Below are 20,832 nucleotides of genomic sequence, written 5' to 3' on the forward strand. Positions count from 1 at the left end.
TGAAAAAAATAATATATATAATCCTAATGTATGTAAATTTAGAGAAATACATTAAAAATGATATAATATTGCAATTTAATTAAACTGTCAAATGTTTTTTAAATATAGCCTCCATATGTAATAATAGTTTTAAAAGTAGTACAATATAATTTCGTAACCGTGTAAAAACGGCGGGTACGTTTTATTAAAGAGATCACAGATTATAATTATACGCTTTGACATTATTTCAAAGGTATAAAAGAAATATTTACGACGAGTAAATTGTGCAATTATTGTACATTAAGCTGGGAGCAAATCGAAATCATCTGAAACATGTACCATTGGAACATGAATATCTTCTATTTGAGGTGTTGCTTTAAATTCACATAATCCAACTTCTTTTAATTTCCATTCCCAATCCATTCTTTGTACAGCATGTAATGATTCAGCTTCATTGTGATGCCTTAGTAACATTGCTTCCTAAAATAATATAATTTTTTTTCTTAATATTTTATTCTTATTTTTAAAATATATATATTATTAAGATATTATTAAGATAATATACAATTTATATTATTTTTTAGATAAATACAATAAATAATAATATTAACATTTAAATACAAAAAATAATATTAACATTTATTAATGTATTACATTTTTTAAACTGACAAACATGAAAAAATGCTTATCAATTGGTTTTTATATAATAATTTAATTTAACCTGAATAATTAAAGACAAAGTATGAATTTACAAGTATCTACATAATAATTCAGGTATAAATATACTATAATAATCCTTATAATTTTTACCTTAATCTTTTCCCATTTGTCATCTACATCTTGTAACCAACTCAAAAATAATCTACCATTATATCTACTCCTTGCATTTCTATCTTTTTCTTCTTGTTCTGGTGTAATAACATTATATACTTCTTCATCTTTTAATATGGTACAAACAGAAAAAGGAAGGGATTGATTGGCCAAAGCTCTAGCAGCTCTACCATGTACTCTAAGAATTTCCTGTTCTACTGATAAAACTAGCTTTTCTTTTTCAACAACATGTTGCATTCTAAGACGATATCTTTCTTTTTCTTGTTCAATATACAAATCTTTCATAGCGCCTTGCAATCCAACCGGAGGATTAACGTTTGGTTCTTTATTTGCATTTCCAGCTAATACGTATGTACAACGATTCATTAAATAATCTTTGAAACCCTGAGGTGGTTTTGGTTGAACTGGAAAAAGACCTTTTCTTCTTCGTTCGATCTAAAAGAATAAAAATAATGCAAATACTTTACACAGAAATTTCAACATTTTTTAAATAAATTTCAGTATATATTAAAAACAGTAATATAAACCTGTTTTCTAATATTTAAAAACAATTGATAACAATTAGTAATCGGTTGATCATGTGGATGAACTTCTGGACCTGTATTTGTTGCTTCAGATGCTTCATTAGAAGCATTAGTAGCAGCTTGTTGTGCTTCTTTATTAGGTTTCATTTTTCTTTTCCTAGGATGAAGTTCAACAGGTGGTGCCGGGGTGCCTATATTTGCTATCGTGGATGAGGTAGTTGTAGAAGCATTTTCAGAATTCTCAGCTCCGCTATCTTTTTGACATTTTCCACCAGTTTCGGTATTTTTTTCTGATTTTTCTGTCATAATATTTGTTTTTGAAGTAATACCACTGTTTGAAATTTCTGTCGATGTATTTTTGTTTGATTCAGAATTAGTAGTCTCAGGTGTTGGTGAATGATGCCTTTGCTGTGGTGATGAATTATTGGAACGATCTGTCGAAGATACTGGTAGTGGAGATGAGTTTGAATAATTTCCATTTCCTGTAGAAGAAGAGTTTTCTTTCAAGGTCATTGACCCATTATTGCCATTACCAGATCTATGTGAACTTCTGAGCACTCTTTGATGATGCGTTGATCTTTCTTCTCCGTGCAAAGCACCGCTGAAATCTTTCTTATCTTCATTTTTAGTACTATTTCCACTTTCTGTAGGACTTGTTGTTCCACTAGTTGATTGATTCTGATCTTTATCCGTTGAATCATTACTATTAGAACTGGCAACTACATAAGGCAATTGATGACTCCTATTAGATGTGCTCTTTCCGTTTCTGTTACCTTGTTCTTGTTCAGACGTCGTACTTTGTGGAATAACTATTTTTAAAGGTGGTACTTTAGGAGCTGAATTGGAATCTGATCCTTTCGATCGATCATCTTCGCCATCAGATTCTGGAGGTGCTGGTGTAGTTGTTTTAGAATTAGTTGTCGAACCAGAAGGATTTGATGGTTTTGGACTACTTGCCATTGAAGAACTTGGACTTTTTCTGTCTGTACTAATTGAGGTTGTATTTTGATTATTTTTACTTGAACTTGTTCCAGATCCTTGTTTACCTGATTTTGTACACTGTGAAAAAAACAAAATTTCAAAATTTATTTTTACTTATTATTAATTGCAAAATTTTCTAAATAAATAATTCAATCTATTTGTTATTTTAACAGAAAAAAGTTTTATTTTACTAATAGTTAAAATGATTTTTAAAATAAATTAACAATTACTCTATATAATTATTTATCTTGTACTATTAATAATAACCTCATATAATAATTAATAATAAACAAACCTTTTCCACAGTATTAGTAGTATTTCTACTAGTACTTTGTCTGCCTGTGGTAGTGCTTTTTAAATTTTCTTTTATAGGCTCGGAATCTTTTCGTTTTTTTCGACGATTCTCTTCATCCTGTTCTTCTGTATTGTCGTTTTCAAATGCACGCTTAGATGAAGGCGATGCTGAAACCGCAGGAGCATCATCGGTAGTAATCGATACGGTTGTTGTTTCACCGGAAGATGTTGCACTATTAGCGGTAGACACGTTGTTACCACCATTCTGTCCTCCTTGATTGCCAACAGACTTGCTACCATCTTTATCTTTCTCGGGATTAGGGTTTGGTGATGAGCTTGCACCTCTAACTGGTGTGGGTTCTTTCGAACTTTTGAATTCATACACGTCGCTACTATCACTAGTAGACGATGTGTTTCCAGAGGTACTGGAACCCGAGACGGCATTCACGGTTCCTGATGAGACGTTTGATGACGTCTTCGATGAGGTTTCCATTTGACCTTGATTCTACAAATATTATTTATTTATTTAAATAAAAATATAAAATTTTTACAAGTGAAAATGATGCAATGCATGAATCATATATATTCGTTATCATCATTAAAAGCAATGTAAAATATAATTTTCTTTTCCTCGTTAGAATTTTTTTACGTTATCATATATTACTTGTTAGCGAACTTCGCAATACGTAACACTTATCATCATACTTTGTAAATGACCTTAGTCCTTTTTGCTAATCGCATTGTATTTTTTAAATCTATATTTAAACGAATAATAAATAAACTAATAAAACGAATATTTAATATTTTTTACAAATTGTTATCGTATATAAGTTAAAAATCTTTATTAATATATTTATTAAAACATCTATCAATAATCAATATTTTCGATTTTCGAAAAAATTGAAAGTTAATACTATTCATAAAAATCAAAATCTATTATCGATGAACTCGTTTTATGAAAAATTAATTAAATAAATATATATAATTAGAGATATATGTATAAATATACATAAATAACACATTTACATATACCTGTGCGTTCATGCCGCCCTGACGGGAGTTAGCAGCACCCCCTCCTTTTTTTTCATCCCTCGCTCCTCTCACCTGGTTGAGCCGAAGCGTCACCCTCGGCGAGCTTCCAGACTGCCCGGTTCCCGATCTATCGACTGTGAAGAACAAAATGTCGGTTAATTGCAAGAACAACAACGAAATATTGGGGGAATGAGTTTTTACGAAGCCAGTATATACTCCTCCGGTATCGAGATAGAGCATAGAGGACGGTTAAAGGAATGAAGGAGAGAGGGAGATGGCGGATACAGAGAGAGAAGGAAATGAAAGATATGTGGGGAAAGGGGGATGGGCATTCGAAAAGAAAAGAACAAGGACGGTAAGAGATTTAGAGAGGAATGAGTCGCTGCTTGCGATCATCGAGAGTATGGCTGTTAATCACAGGGACCCCCAGGAGAACAAGTTTCTCGAGAGGAATGGGGAGGAGGGAGGGGGAAGCAAGAGAGCTTCCCGATCCGCGATCGATTCATTAGTGGCCTTTTACCGGACGATCGCGTTACAGGAAGGCATGCCATTAAACTCTTTATTCGAGTCGCTGCGGTACACTGCATGATCAGTATAAGTGGAGCTTAACGTCCAATGTGATCAAATGTTTTAGCAAATACATTTTAAATTTTTGTCATGCTATCGTATATATTTTTTTCAATTATGATTATTGAGGAATTTTATTTTTATACGCATGTATACATGTATATACATATACACATATTAATTTTTATAACTAACGATCATTTGTGGCAACATAATTTCATTAAAGATTCGATAAGACGAATGAATGCAATGCTTCGATTAAAAGATAAATGTAAATAGAATATTAAAATTATGGTATACGTGACAAGCGTATATTCATTAAGTGTATGAAAAGATTTATATACATATATATATATATATATATATATATATATACAGCAAAATATTACATTCATCGGTGTAATCGTTTAGTGTATTTTAACCGGGCGCCCGAGAGAGATTCGCGGGATCCGAGTGGGAAAACGGATTTCACGGCGAAGCAATAACGTGAGGCTTGTCCCGATGATTTCACGGAACGCTTGTTTCGAGAGATACTAGGATACCGTGTAATGTTGAAAGCGAGGCTGACGCAAGCACTGCTCTCGATCAATATATAATTGAATCTACGAGTTAACACAATGTCACGTATATAATTTCAGAATTCAAACCAATACGTGTGTCGAAATGCGCGAATATATTATGTTAATATCGATTTAACAATAATCTTACACGGTAAATAACAGAGTATTTTTATTAAGATCTCTTTTGGTCATTGATCGTGGTTCCCCCTCCCATGCTGTATCTCCTTTCTCTATCGCTCTCGTGAAAGAGGGAATTGTGCCAATGAAACTTGGCGCTTGCGAATAGTGTATCCTAAAATACATCAACTTCACTAGTCAATGAATTCGTGACTATTCGCCGCTTTTACAATATTAACAATTCGCGGAAATAGTTTCACCCTATACGGATCCAATATTTTTAATTACTGTAAAAATCTCTTTCACTTTATATTGTTTAAAAAAATTATTTCATTCAGAAAATTGAAGAAGCAGATAAAATTTAAATAATGAATTAAAAGAAAAATATGAAAATATAAAATAAAAAAATAAATTTTTTTAATTTAAAGAAGTACGTTTTATTTTTTGATATTTTTTTTTTATGTAAATAGAATTTTATATTTAATTTTTACAATAAAATTCTGAAATTTAAATATTCATGTTATAACAATTTTTAACAAATTATCAACGTTAAATTATTACATTTAATAAAAATTATATATTCTATCATTGAAATTGACAAATAATATTTTCGAATCGCAACCCAAATATAATGGACACTTCAAATTAATCGATGCTCTTTTTAACCGTACAAGCGAGTATGTTTATCGCTAGTGTCGCGATACGTGAAGGCACGTAGCGTAATATTATCTAGAAAGAGAGTACATATTTGTGGAACATTCTTACTGCGAAATGATGATACGTAAATATCACGGTATATTCAACATATATGCTTCTCGGAATGCAACGTATATTATTTCGTAGTATAGTATAGTATATTTCATTCTCACACTTCCTAGATGGTAGAAGAAATCTATCTTCAAAAGATAGAATTACCAATGTATTCAAAAAACTTTCGAGCACTATGATTTCTTAGTTGCATATATTATCGCGATAAAATATCTACATAACAAAAATTACACAAGATAACACGATTAATATAAATAATAAATATATTTTTATGATGTTATTTAATACATTTAATATATAGAAGAGATTAACTAATGTCAGATATTAAATATCGATAAGATAGCTAAAAATGTAATTAAAAAGATATAAAATAAATAAAAAATAAAGAATAAAAAGAAAATACGCGCAAATCTGCTTTATATCATTAAAAAGAATTCATTAGAAATGTTTCTTTTTCATTTTCTTTACCATTCCTGACCTTGCAAAACACAAATCAAACGAAAATTTTTATTCGATAAATAAAATATCACAATCTTTTTGACCGATAACATATGTATGTTTTATCGAATATAGTTTGCCATGAGAAGTTCATTAACTTGCTAAGCAAAGATAATAATACAACTGATGACATAAACTGACAAATGACAATTGTTTTTTAATATCTATGCTATGATACACAAATTATTATATAAAAATCAAACGGTTTATAATATTTTATATAAGTTTCATAATTTTAATCGTTTTCTTAAAAAAAAAAAATGAAAAATTCGAAAAATATATATTAATATTAATATCATTAAAAGATATATGATTTAAATAAGATTTAGAAATTAATAATTCATAATTGATGATTGATAAATGAAATACTGATTTAAATCTAGTTATCGATTAGTAGAATGACGAAATATTATAACGAGAATCAAGGTCAGCTGAAATATGACTCCGTAAAATGTCGCTGTCTATCCTCCTACAATCTATCTGTCTGATGATTTATATTTCAAAAAGATTAGCACATCGCTTCGGTTGAAGTTTAAAAGATTTTGCTACATTGAAAGCAAACGTACTGAACGCAGTATATCGTGTTTCCAACATGTTCTGTGAAATGCATGAGACAAAGTACGCAACCGGTTTTGTTCCTCACTATACACGTACATTTAATTGCCGCGGTTAAATATTTTCCAGACTTCAATTTGACTTTGTTAACGATCAATAAAACTGTGACAACGATATCGACACGATTTTTATGTTAGTATACATTTCAACATCAACGATAACAAAACTTGAATATTAATCACGAATATAAATCATTTAGACATTTGTATACCTTTTCTACAACATTCAACACAATGCGTAGAATATATTCAATTATTAAATTGCAAAGAAAAAACAAGGAAATATAAATATAATAGTTCGAGCGAGCTTGTTAGAAAATGGTGCACTGTTGCAATAACTGCAACACAGACCCCTTTTGGAGGTACGATCACCCTAGTGGTGTCGATGGACGCAGCCCGCGAGCGCAAACGTGTCCAATGTATACTTGCCAGTCAGCGTGCTTCCTCTCTCTCACTCCTCACCTTCTCCCTCTTTTTCTCCCCCTTCTCTTGCACACTCCTTTCTCTCTTACCTCAGAGAAGTCTGCCTTTGTCCCTCTCTTGTTCGACAGCAAAGAGACCAACGAGATGTATTCCAAGGTTCGGCAATCCTGGTTCGCGAATGACACTTCTTTCAGATAGGTTAATATCGATGTCGTAAAGGAGACGACTCGATAGAACGACACACGTTAAGATTGTAGAAACACGCGCTGAGCCACGTGGTCGAGAGTACTTGCTAGTAACGGTACTTTTGGGTCATCCGATAGTAGCCAGAGGGTTTCAAGCGTAGACGAACGTAGCCACGAGCGCATACCTGTTCCTACGACGGATCGCCAACTAGCACGGATTGTGAGGATATGAAGATCCTCAATAGATTATCACGAGTGGATAGGAAGAATAATATTATGATCAAGTGTGACGACAAGCAAGAAGTTCAGTAGCCGTCGAAGCAGCGTGTGTACACTACTGCCACTAGCACGGCTCCCACATAACGCGCCAGAGCGAAGACACTGAGAGAGCTAAGAGAGAGAGGAGCCCGCTCGCGACTGTGTCGCCGCGTCTCCGTCTCAACCAACTTCTACCAGGCGCGGCACTGCATCGCGCGCACGATACCGACGCGTCACTACTGGGGAATGTCACGTTTAATTAAATGGTGTTTCTGCATCGCTCGCTATTATTACCGATCGGTAGTGATTGCACGCTCACGCGTGTTCATTCGCTACACAAGCGGTACATTGTATGCGCACGCGTGTTATAACCGTGTTAAATATTTATAATGCATCTAGTTTCTCACTTAAAAGAAAGACCTTGTTAATTGTAATAACGTATTATATGTTGTATAATACATTTATAATACATAATTATATAATACAATTAAAAATGGTACTTAAAAAAATAATTTTTCATTGCTTTCGATATGAGAATAAATAAAAAAAAAAAATAGTTTATATATTTTATAATTTTATCTTTAATTTTTTAAATAATTTTTTCTAAATATCTATCAAGATGCAAATTATTTCGATTATTAAATATATACATTTACATATCTTTTACATATTATATTTTATTGTTTCTTATAAGTTATAAATTCATATAAAACTTTTACAATTAAATATATTAAAAAAATAAATAAATAAATAATATTATTTCATAAAAAATAAATCAAAGGAAAAAAAAACATATTTTTAAATAAAATAAAAATATTAAATCTCATTCCTATCATTTATTTAAATTTATTTATTCTATGATTAATTATCAATTTTTATAATTGCATAATTATTTAAAATATTTGTATCGTATTATATTATATCGTACAATATCAATTGTAAAATATAAATAAATAAAAATAAATATAAACAAAATTTTTATGTTTTTAATTATATATATTTGACATGATTGTCAAATTCATTAAGAATTTAATGAATAGTAACTATGTCGATAAGTGAGATATTTATTATATCGATAAAATAGTTCAATAAATGTATTAATTAAATATTTTATTATTAATAAATAAAAATATTTTAAAAAATTAGTAAAAAATATGAATTTTCCATTATTCTTTAATAATTTTTAAATTAATGTTATAATTTCATAATGAACAAAAAATTAATCGTAAATATATTTCATTATTAATATCTATTAGTGTTACATTAAAAATTAAAAATTTTAAAAAGTAAAAATTTCTTTTTAATATTAATTTATATAAAATTAGAATATTTCAAAATTAATTTAAATTTAAACATTACTCAAAATATATATTAATGTATATACGATTGAATATATTTATTATTTTTAATAATAATTTTATATTAATTGCAAAATCTTTTACAATAACATTTATTGTTCCTATATATTCAATATAAAAAAAAATTTATAAAGTGAAAAACAAACTTAATTATATATGAAAATTGAAGCGCATTAAAATTAAATTTGAAATATAAATTTTTTATACTTATAATAATAAGTAATAACACTTTGTGTATACAGACTCACCTTTATTTTGCGGTGGTGTTCTCCGCATCTCACAGGGGGCTCCACTGTCCTCAGCAACGTGCAGTGCAGCGGCTGGCGCACTTCCGGTCGTACGTTGCTGCTGTTGTTGAAATTGAGAATGGTGATGTTCGTAAAGTTGCTGATGTTGTTCCTGTTCTTGTTGTTCGTGTGACGACGCTGATGTGCTTGTTTCAGCCGGAGAGCATGGGCTATCAGGAGCAACTGTTGTACTTTCATCAGGTGAACTCACACCTGTAATATCTGTAGTTATAAATAAAATAGAAATAAAATCTTATATGCGTGATTTTCTAAAAACACGTTCTAAATGTTTGAAATATCTGAATGTTGATAAAAATACAATATAGACTATAGGCACAATGAAACAGTTGTGGTAAAATGGTAAAATGTTCAGCAGAATATACACAATATTTTTTTATATTTCGGATTTACTTGGTCAGTCCTAAAAAAGAAAACTAATATCTCCATCTCTTTCTCTTTCCTATTAGATTAATATTTTCATTTCAGCTAAAGTTTAGTTTGTAAACAATATGAAGGACAAGAACACTTAATAGTTTTGCACAAATTTTTAAGCTGAATAGATAATTACACACACTTCGTACACATTCCCTGAGATTTGACTAGTATTTTCACTGTTTTGTATATATATATTTATATACATATATGATTCCAGTTATTCCTTTCTTCACACGTTTTGTCAACGATACACACAATAACACACAATGCACGTGATTAAATAATAATTAATTGGTAACAAATGGTTTCTTCCACGAGAAAAAATATTTTGAAAAGTCCATCAAGAATTTTGATATTTCGAAATGTAATAAATAAATTATAATCATTGTTGGTATTCTCTAAAACTTGATGTTATAGATGATATTGAATTTCATTTCAATTCATTTTCACAGATGATTTTAATATTCGATTGTTTTTTTTTTACAATAAACAGATTTTTTCTCGGTTTCCTTTTCTTGTGGGGCCAATTGTCACGTCGATCTTGACGATTCAAAGGTAATCAAGGCGACATCTGTCGGTCCGCCGGGGGAAAGTCCGTACGTGTACGTGCTCGACGTGCACGCGAACACGGCCCCTCGCGAACTAGTAGCCATGTTGCGTCGCTATGTCGACGATTGGCTCCGCCTTTCTCTATATCCCCACCAACGATGAACCAAGAACGTTCTTTTTCACCAATCGAACGCAAGCTGATCCCGCCAACGACACTGTTGGTCGTGCGCTCTACAAGACGATCCTAACTGCAGAAAATGTGCAATTGTGTTCGACCATGATATCTGTATATGAATACGCATCCTATAGTTATATCCTGTATCTGCACATGTGTCAGTGCTAGCATTTCCTCACGTGCCGCTCCTGCGCTCAGCAGACCAGTCGTATTATCGCTTACTTACTTTCCGAGTGTATTCGCGCGCTCTGAGCCAAAAGTATAAGCATTCATTTATATATAAAAAAAAAAGCATAAAAATTTTGTTTTTCATAAAACCAAAAATACTATTTCTGACTATTTCTGGTAATGAGAAATTAAAGATTGCAATTATCCTTTTTTTCTTTTTTAAATAATCATTATTTAAAAGAAGATAAACAAATTTATAAATTTAGACACTTGCTTTGATAGTGATTTTGTATTTCTACAAAATTAAAATCGATTTCACAATCGTTTATTATTTATTTTTTTTATTTCAACTATAGATAAATTCCAAAGAAAATTGATTATTCTCAGTTTTTTGTCTAATAATTTTGTCTAAAATTTTGTCTAAATTTTTTGTCTAAAATTTTTTTATCTAATAAAAATATAATATTTTTAGTTTAAAATCAAATAGAATAAATTTCTTTTTCTGAAATAGTATAAATATATTTGAAAATATTTGAAAAATTTTCGTGCAAAAGTAAAATGTTCCAATTTATTTATTATGAATAATTTACAAATGCTTAAAAATTGTTTAACAAAACAAAGGATTACAAATTATCTTATACAATGATTATGTAAATTGGTCAGATTGTAATAGTGTAATAAATCAAAATGGCTGTATATGTCTTCCAAAAACGAGAATCAACGATGACAAAATCTTTCAAGAACATAAAATTAGCGATATTTACAATGATCATGATGGAGAGCAAGAGAAATAAATGAGAAAAGAAAATAGGAAATGGAAAACAAAGGAAGTGTAGAACGAGTGGAAAAGTGAAAACATGACTCAGTAGTGTCAAACTAACTTCTATAGGGGGAAGAAAGATTGGCGTGCTTGGTCAACGTGTGGCTTATTACTATACGAATGCGAAAGGAAAGAGACTCTTAGGATATTTACACACATGAAAAACAACGTTTATTTTAAAGAAGAGAGACTAGTATGATTGCCATAGTTTCTTTGTTTTTTAATTATCGTATAGTGAACAAAATATTGAGAGTTCTAAATGCTTTAATAAATCAATGTTTCCCATCCAATGTCTTAATCGAAATTATAAATTATAATTAAAATTTTAATATATACATGAAAATATTTAATATTTATAAATAATATAAAAAAATGTGAGTTATGGATAAGTCAATTAAATATGACAATTAAAAATTCTTATTATACTTAAAATATTACATTTATTAATATTTTTCAAAATATTTTTTAATACTTTTTTAAATAAATAATGAATTACAACAGAATGAAGTATATTATCATTTCAAAAATAAAAATTCAAAAATAAACATTTTTATCTCAATAATTATATGTAAAAACCTAAATATATTTTTAGAAGATTAAGAAACATTGATGTGAACAATTTCCCGATCTTCCAAAATTATTAAGAAAATAACCAATAAGAAAAGAATAAAAAAAAAAATAAAGATAAATATATAAAAAATTAAAAAGGGAAAATATTTAATCCATTTACATCCTCATTCATCATTCAATTCATCCGTTAAATTTCAACATTTAAAGATTAATAATTAAAAGAAGTATTTTCAAATATTTGTGTATTCTAGACAAAAAAAAATGCGACACTCTTCAAGTAGTCAATGTTCGCTGAGCACATCCGAATACGAACATCTTGTGAACTGTCATGTAAACTTGTGGTGTGCGATTCTTGTCGAGAAGTTGCGACATTCGTCAGTTTTCTTCCCGATCGATATCTCTGCTGTTAGAATAAAGCTGGCCATTTATGGGCAAAGAACTAAACGTTGTATTTCAAGATTTAATACTTTTGTTTTCATCTTTTTTATATCACGTATCTTATTTAATGAAATATATTTCCTATTTATCATAATTTAATTTTCAATGAATAATTTCTTTTTTTATTCTTACTTGTTATAGAAAACAGAAAACCATTTACATAGTATGTAGATAGTGTATAGACAATAGATTAATATTATGTGAATATATAATATATAATATAATATATTATGTGAATATAATACATTGTTCAAAGTTTGAATTTTTTAATTGATACATACAGTAAACAACTTGATAATTTCCATTATGGATGGTACAATCATTATATATTCTTGATAATTACTAGCTAAAAGATGTAAGAACATTCCAATATGTATAATATAGATTTAATATCAACAAACAATTCTATCATAATGAACATATCACACTGTATTGTAATCAGGAAAAAGTAGATAATAATATATAATAATAATAGAAAAATGTTTGAAATATAAAAATTCAATTAGAATGGAACTGTTAAAAAATATTATAATGTTACAAATATGAATATCTAAAATTAGAATAACTTTTAACTTATGATTTAGATATTTTGAATATTTTAATGAAATCATTATTTAAATTGTCAACTTATTGTTTTTTTATAAATTTTTTATAAATTTCAACTTTTCAAGAGTTACTTTTAATAAAGTAATGAAGATGACGTGACGAATTTTGAAGGATTATATGAAAGAAAGACGTAGAAAGTTCTACAGCATATTTACTCAATGGAAAATACATTAAAAAAAATAGCAACATGATAATAATATTAAAGAATATTATTTAATTTCAGATTTTCATTAATTTATATTGAACATTTATATTGAATTTAGTAAAAACAAAAAAATCTTAAATAATTCTGAAATGAAATTGTAATCAGAACAATAAAGAATATTATTACCAAAACGGTATAATAATTTTCAAACGAATATTATCGTGATTGACATTAATTACATGATATATCTACAATTACATACTAAATCGTACAACTTGACTCAGGTAAAACATTTGCTTCCAAATTACTTCCTTAAGAATTATTATAGGTTAAAGTAAACCGATAAAATTTTTCTTAATAAACAGAAACACAAAGTCTTTTTTGAAATACATAGAATGTTATTATGGCTTCTTCAAAAATTGAGAAAAAATGGAATGCAAAACGAAATTAATTCATAAAAAAAACAATGATTTTGTTTATATTTTTATTTTTAATCATTTGTTAATATTTTATTTATAATAATACAATATCTATTATACTTATGAAAAAAACATAAAAAAATTCTATTCGAAAATCAATCAAATGATATTATTTTTTAAAAAGTATTATTAAGTATATTGAAAAAAAAAAAAATTCGATGCATATCTCGACATAAATAACTTGCGATTTTCTATTAAAAATGGAAGTTTTATAAAGAAAAATCGTAGATACAAATGGTATTGTTTTCTTTCATGTGAATACACAAGGTTCTTGGTGAAAATAGATCGGAAACGACGTCACGATAAACAAGCTCGTCATTTCTTAAGTAGTCTATCGGCTTTAAGACACGGGCGGCGCCCGATACCGCCTTTTCTTCTTCAGCCAGTCCGATGAAAACTGCATTCGCTTTAATTATATTACATTGGAAATTCGATTTCGAAATTTTAACTAATTATATTCGGCAATGTAAATTCTAAAAAAAATAACTGTAAATTCTATGATAAATCGTGTTCAATATATGGAGAAAGCATAAATAAATATAAATCAAAATAAATACATATAAAACGAAATGAATTCTTCATCATTCTTTATATATATATATATACAATTGCTCACGAATAGATATTTATAGTTTGTATATCATTTCAATGTATCTTGATATTTAAACATGTATATTATATCTTTTGCATTAAAGCATTGATCTTTAGCTAGTTATGAAAATAAAAATGATTTAAATTTTAATATTAGATGTATAATGTATTTATGATATGTGATGAATAGAGATAGAAAAAAATTATATATGAGTTTAGAGAGAGAAATATGAATCGATGATGAATATTTCTTTCAATCTTTTAAATGTGTATGTAAGTCCAACGCCCATTGACATTAAAGACTACTTCTTCAAGAAGGTCTGATACGCTATACCGAATCTTCAGCTTTAAAACCGAGTTCGAAATTCTCTGTGGAAACATTGGATTTGTCGTCGGTATCGTCTCGTAGATAAGCCAGGGCCGAACTTTCGTTAGAAATGACCATTGTGAAAACATTTAGAGAAAGTGATTCGATCCACAAATCAAAATAATATTGAAAAATAAATTATGAATAATTATTCGAACATTTACTTAACATCTAAATATATTAACAAATTAGATTTATAGAATATATATATGTATATATAAAATAAATTTATTTTTCTCTAAAATAGTTTAAATATTAAATTATGATTATAGTATTGAAGATGTATGTATATATATATATATATATTAAATATTATAAATAATACATCTTCAATATATATATATATATATATTAAATATTATAAATAAATCTATATATCAATAAAAAAAAAATTAAAGAATATTTTATACTTTAAGTTTCGTCAATATTAAAGTTAAATCACATACACATTGCAGCCTTGTGTCAAATATTGCTTCTAATATTATAAAAAAATATGGTACTCTTGAAATTAATTCTTGAAATTCTTGAAATTAAAACCGAAATTAAATTATATGCAATATGTATTTATTAAAATTAAGCAATTAATAAAAGCTATAGATATATATTATTACATAACATTTCTATCTAATTTTAAATATTCAAATATTTTTTTAATATTCAAACTCATAAATTTTAAACATAAATTCATCAAATCTAATAATTATATATGAAATTTATTTAATATATTAATACATTATATTATATTCAACTATCATATACATACATATCTTGGTGATTATAAAACTAGGTTGAAGCCTACTTTAAATATCTTTAAGAACACAAACTATTCATTGAAATGAAAACCTTGAAAATAAGTAAACGAAAATAATTATTTAAGAATAAAGAATAAATAATTTCTTATGAAATAAAAATTAATAATTTAAAAAAAAGACATTCTAATTAATCTCTAATTAATTATATTAAAATTTATAAAAAAAACATAAATTAAAAGAATATATTAATAAGAAAAAAATTTTTTTTAATTCAAATACTAATACTTAAATAATATGTAATATCAATATATTTCAAATTCTTAACTTAACCTAACTTAGACACAATGGTTAATACAACTCGACCCTAAATATCCATCTGAAATATCCATTTGAAATATTAGCCGCGAGATTTCTAAATCTAAAGCAGAAATGAAAAATTATGTGGTACAGTGCGGCCCTGTCTCGAGTATTGATCTGTACGAGAGTTGTCTGCCGCCCCTCCCAAGTCCAACACGCTGGATGTTTCATCCCTCCACAACCCTCTGAACAACAAGGAAGGCGTGCACCTGTGACTAGAGCGTTGGTGAATACTCTATTAGGTATCTTATGGCGAGGAGACATTGTCTCCGGTATGGTATATTCACATATGAGCTTACAGCTTAGATCACCATTCGCTCTTGATTATTAGTGACGTTATGATATCCTACGATACTATTTAAATTCTATTTTTATGAAATAATTTCAATTTTGCCGAGATTCGAATCCACTTATGCAACCTCGCAAGATACGCTAAAAGGGAAAGTGACCAACGGAATATCTCTGAATGAATTATTGTTCATATCATGCGTTATTTGAAGAGGAATGTCACTCGTTTCAATTTTTAGATTAATTTTTATTTTTTTATTTTTTCATCTTTTTTAAGAGGTGAATAAATACAGCAAAAGTTTATTCGGATCTTTTATGACATAATTACGTTTTTGTTTTCACTTTTCCCCTTAATTTTCTCTCGTTAACATTTTTATCTTCCATTAAAAAATATAATATTTTACGAAAAATATTTTTACGGAGAAAGTTTTTATTTAAATTTTGCATGTAAGAAATATTGTTCATTTATATAAAAAAATTGTAATTCATAAAATTAAAAGAATGCTAATAAAGTTTCTTTTTATTCATTTTATATTTCTAATATATTGAAATATTTCATTTTTATTTCCAAGGAATGGAAAACAATTTATATTAAATTTTTTAATTTTTAAAATTCTTTTTATCTCTTTTTTCCTTTTTCTTTATAATTTTTTATTAAAATACATCAATTTTTAATTTTCATGAATAACAAAATATTTTTAATGAAATTCTACAACGTTTTTCACTTCCATATAATGTAATTATTACAAAATATTACATTTTTCAGTAATACGATTTTTAATTAAATTCTGTATATTTTCTTCTCTTTTTCTATTTTATTTCCATAATATTAAACTTTCGTAATTACATAAATATATATTTTTAAATAATAAGAAATTTAATACATTTCATACATAATCAATAAATAAATATTAAAATAAGTAGTGAAATTTCACACTTATTGTAATTCAAAATTAAATTAATTTAAAAAAAATTAAAAATAAAAAATTTATTAACCGTTTCACATATTTCTTCGACCTTTAAGGGTAATGAGATGAAACGGGATAGAGAAAGGGTAGTCGAGCAACGAAGGTGGATTGTATATGAATGAACCCGGACCCGCTGACTTCCTGCGTTTAGGAAGGTCGTGCACCGTCGCTTTCATTTATCGACGAGAATCTCTATACTATATAGAAGAATGAGTAGGGGTGATCGACTCCATAATATTTAAAAAAAAACTTTCTAATTTTTATCATATTTTAATTATCTATATATAAGTTGAAGAATATATACATATATAAAGAATTATTATCACTATAGTTATCATTTATTAAGAATGATTTTAGAAGTAAAAAATAGAATTCTTATGATAATTTATAGATTTATATTCAAAATTATTAATAGCGAAAAAAAAAAAGGTTGAATTTAGATTTTAATATTAAAGTGGACTAACAAAAATGAATATATGCGAAATATATTATATAAATAAAAAATTCAAATAAAAGTATCGAATAAAATTGATGAAAAATTTAAGTATGAATTAAAAGTAATTTATTTTGCACAATACAGATAATATTTCGTTATTCTAATAATAATAATCAAAAAATATTTCATTCATTCAATGACTTATATTCAATATGTTTGGCTTGAATTTTGATTATTGAGAATTAAATTGTTTTGATATTTTAAATTTTACCTTATAAAACATTTAATTAAAATATAATTATCTGTGTCATTTACGCGAATAATTAAAGTATAATTCGAATAAGCTAAGCTTGTAATATAAAATAATTTGTTTTATGCATTGTTTTATAAAATAAAAATCTTACGATAAAAAATGACAAGAATTATGGGTACTTACCATTTGTTTCCTTTGTATTGAGATCGTATCCATTCACGAGCATTTGTCGCATTCGAAAATCTTCTTTACGATTAATAGATGCCTGGACTGCCGATTCCCCATTTTTACTAGTCCAGCGACCTTTTGATCCTCGTTGTTGTAAACTTGATGACCTTGAAGTAGTATTTGATGTATTTGTATTTTCTGTTCGATTACCACCTAAAAACAAATGAATTGATTAGATCTTCCACATATTAATTATTTATTAAATTGCTTAAATTGCTAATACATATATATTGATATATTGATATTCATCAAAAAATTCATAATATAGGTATAAACATTGAATTCTTTATAAAGTTAAATATAATATAATTATATGTGCTTATATTTGTCTATTATATAAAAAATTATGAATAATAATTTTTCAATATGTACATTTTTCAATATGTACATATAAATGATATAAAAATATAAATGTAAATTTTATATTATATGAATATATACAATGGTATTAACGCCTCCTAGTGTAAATCGTAGTTTCAAGTTACCGACAATCGGTGCCACTGTCAGACCAATTTTCTCATGGCGGGAATTCGAGCGCACGTCAATTACTACATTTACATAACCTTTCTTTTTTCTTTGTCAAAGTTGGGTGGCGCTATTCGTAGTATAACCGCGGGGTCGAATTGAGTACAAAGTTATGTAGTTGGTAAACCTGAATGGAAAGTACAGGCGGGCAAAACTCGTTCCCGCGAAGTAACTAGCTTCGATTTTGCATTGTAGTTTATTTCCATAAAATGAATATATACAGCAGAAAATTAAGTGTTTATCGAAAAGCATATATATTGCGTAGTTCGTGTGAGTGTTATTTGTTCGGATATAAGAAAATAAATAAACACATAGTTCTTCGATCAAAAAATTTAACTGTCAAATACATTTTTCGATATAATATAACGTGAAATTATGTTATAGTGAATTTTATGATCAATATCATACATCTGTGCAAATACAGATAAATTAATTATTCGATTCGATGATATTAAAATATTCATTATAAAAGAATGCGATAATATGATTGTTTGATCGTTGATTACATCTTTTAAAGAAGTCTATGAAATGTGCGTGAGTTTGTTTTAAATGGAATTCGTTCTTTTTACCTGAAACTATTTCCTGAGAGGTCATTTGAAGAAGAAGCGCGAGCTGTTGTCGCTCGGACATCCGCGCTGGGTAACCGCGGAAACGACTGTTACCGCCTGCGGGCATTCCGTCTTCATAACTCATGTAACTCGGACCCAAAAACGCACGTGGAGGATCGCGGTGAGCACTTAAAAAAAAGGATGCCACTAGGGGATAGACGCGCGTCTTTGTTTCTGAACGCGCGGTGATTTGCCACGAGCAAAGATAACCTAAAATCGCACAGTCGGTTCACGCCATTTTGACCTACCGAGCGCGCACAGATACGTGAATCGACAGTCACACGAAACGTACGCAATCACACGCGCCAAAACAGATTGCATCTGACGAACACTAAGAATTGTCGTTTGTGATTTATGCACTCTTGTTTCCCGGGCCGATAGTTTGATTTCACAACGCGGCATGTGTGTGCGTGCTCTTTCGAAAACGAGATTCGCGACACACGACTCGGAACCAGTGCGCAATATGACGCAACGTTTGTGTTGTATTTACAGTTGGTATCTCTGTCGGTAGTATGCAACGCGCCAATATTCAAATCAACATAATTAAATTTTCGGAATTTTACATAAAATCTTATTTTAATATGAAATTAAATTAATCAAAAATTTTAATGAAAGTATTAATAAATCAAATGATCAATTTTAGTGGAAATAAATTAAAAAAATATTGATAAATATATAGCAAAAAATATACTCATATAATTTTTGTGTTTTTTTTAATAAAGAAGATGGATTTACATATCGTATCACGTATCATTCAATTTTAAACTTATAATGGAGATTTCCTGTATAACAGATAAAATTTTATGTACATTCATGAAATAAATAATCAATATAACCAAATCAAAATTATAGAAAATTTGGGTATTATAATTATCCACTATAGTAATTTCGATCTAATAATATAATAGGCCATGTAGAGCCATCACATACATATACATATATATTAACTTTTTCTCACACTGCCCATCATAAATAGGACAATAAATTGAACTACACTCACATTCTTATCGCAATCACATATGCATATATTCAATTCATACTATTTCGCATTTTATATTTATTATTAACACACACAACATTATATAATTTAATTACGAATGATAAGAACACATTATTTAATTGTATCTAACGCAGTAGCTATTTACCGGTAATATTATAGAAAATACATAATGACTTTCTTATCATCAGACCGATTACATACAAATTGTTACTTGTTAATTGACATTTCCAATACTGCGAATTGCACGCAAAATTTTGCTGATAATTATAAAATTCAATATTTTCAATAAAAAAAAAAAAGAGTTAAAAAAAACGATACAATTCACTCTATGGTATTCACTTTTTACTTTAAAGGGAAAGACCTGATTTATTTAATTATTTTATTAAATTTATGAACAAGCGTTTCCATGTCACTCATACATTTGTTAATTATTTATCCTATAAATATTTTAAAATATTAATTTTAAGACAATTAATTGTCATTTTATTATAGTTTGTTATTGTGAATAGAATATAAATAAAAAATTATTTATAATTTTGTGTTATATATATATATATTTGAGAAAAATAATAATAAAAAAAATATAAATAATTTGATTTTTATTAGATATCAAAATGTGCGTAAATATTAACATTTTTTAATAATAAAAATTATAGTAATTTAGGATTTAAAAATTTATAATTTAAAAGATTATAAATAAATTGCAAAAAATTATATTTAATATAAATATAATATTAATATAATTTCAAATTTTTATTAATATAATTAATAATTTAAACAAAAAATGATTATTTTTGA

At 27.7% G+C, this 20,832-nt stretch overlaps 1 protein-coding gene across 3 annotated transcripts; it reads right to left on the minus strand.

Annotated features, from left to right (window-relative positions):
• Positions 1-229: 229 nt before the first annotated feature.
• LOC122714873 (ankyrin repeat domain-containing protein 12) lies at positions 230-19,528 on the minus strand. 3 transcript variants are annotated; one of them, XM_043936626.1, is made up of 8 exons: positions 18,996-19,528; positions 17,857-18,054; positions 9,238-9,489; positions 3,642-3,775; positions 2,611-3,114; positions 1,338-2,393; positions 790-1,245; positions 230-459 (listed from the first exon to the last, which is right to left on the minus strand). In XM_043936626.1, the coding sequence occupies exons 1-8, from the start codon at positions 19,117-19,119 to the stop codon at positions 280-282; spliced, it is 2,904 nt and encodes a 967-aa protein (XP_043792561.1). In that variant the 5' UTR covers positions 19,120-19,528; the 3' UTR covers positions 230-279. The 3 variants fall into 3 exon arrangements, with proteins under 3 accessions (XP_043792561.1, XP_043792551.1, XP_043792569.1); XM_043936616.1 differs by having other exon boundaries at positions 9,238-9,498; XM_043936634.1 differs by lacking the exon at positions 18,996-19,528 and adding an exon at positions 18,387-18,430 and having other exon boundaries at positions 9,238-9,498.
• Positions 19,529-20,832: the final 1,304 nt, after the last annotated feature.

Source organism: Apis laboriosa, unplaced genomic scaffold (assembly GCF_014066325.1).
Source record: "Apis laboriosa isolate Shangri-la unplaced genomic scaffold, ASM1406632v1 scaffold112_cov148, whole genome shotgun sequence".
Lineage (NCBI taxonomy): Eukaryota > Metazoa > Arthropoda > Insecta > Hymenoptera > Apidae > Apis > Apis laboriosa.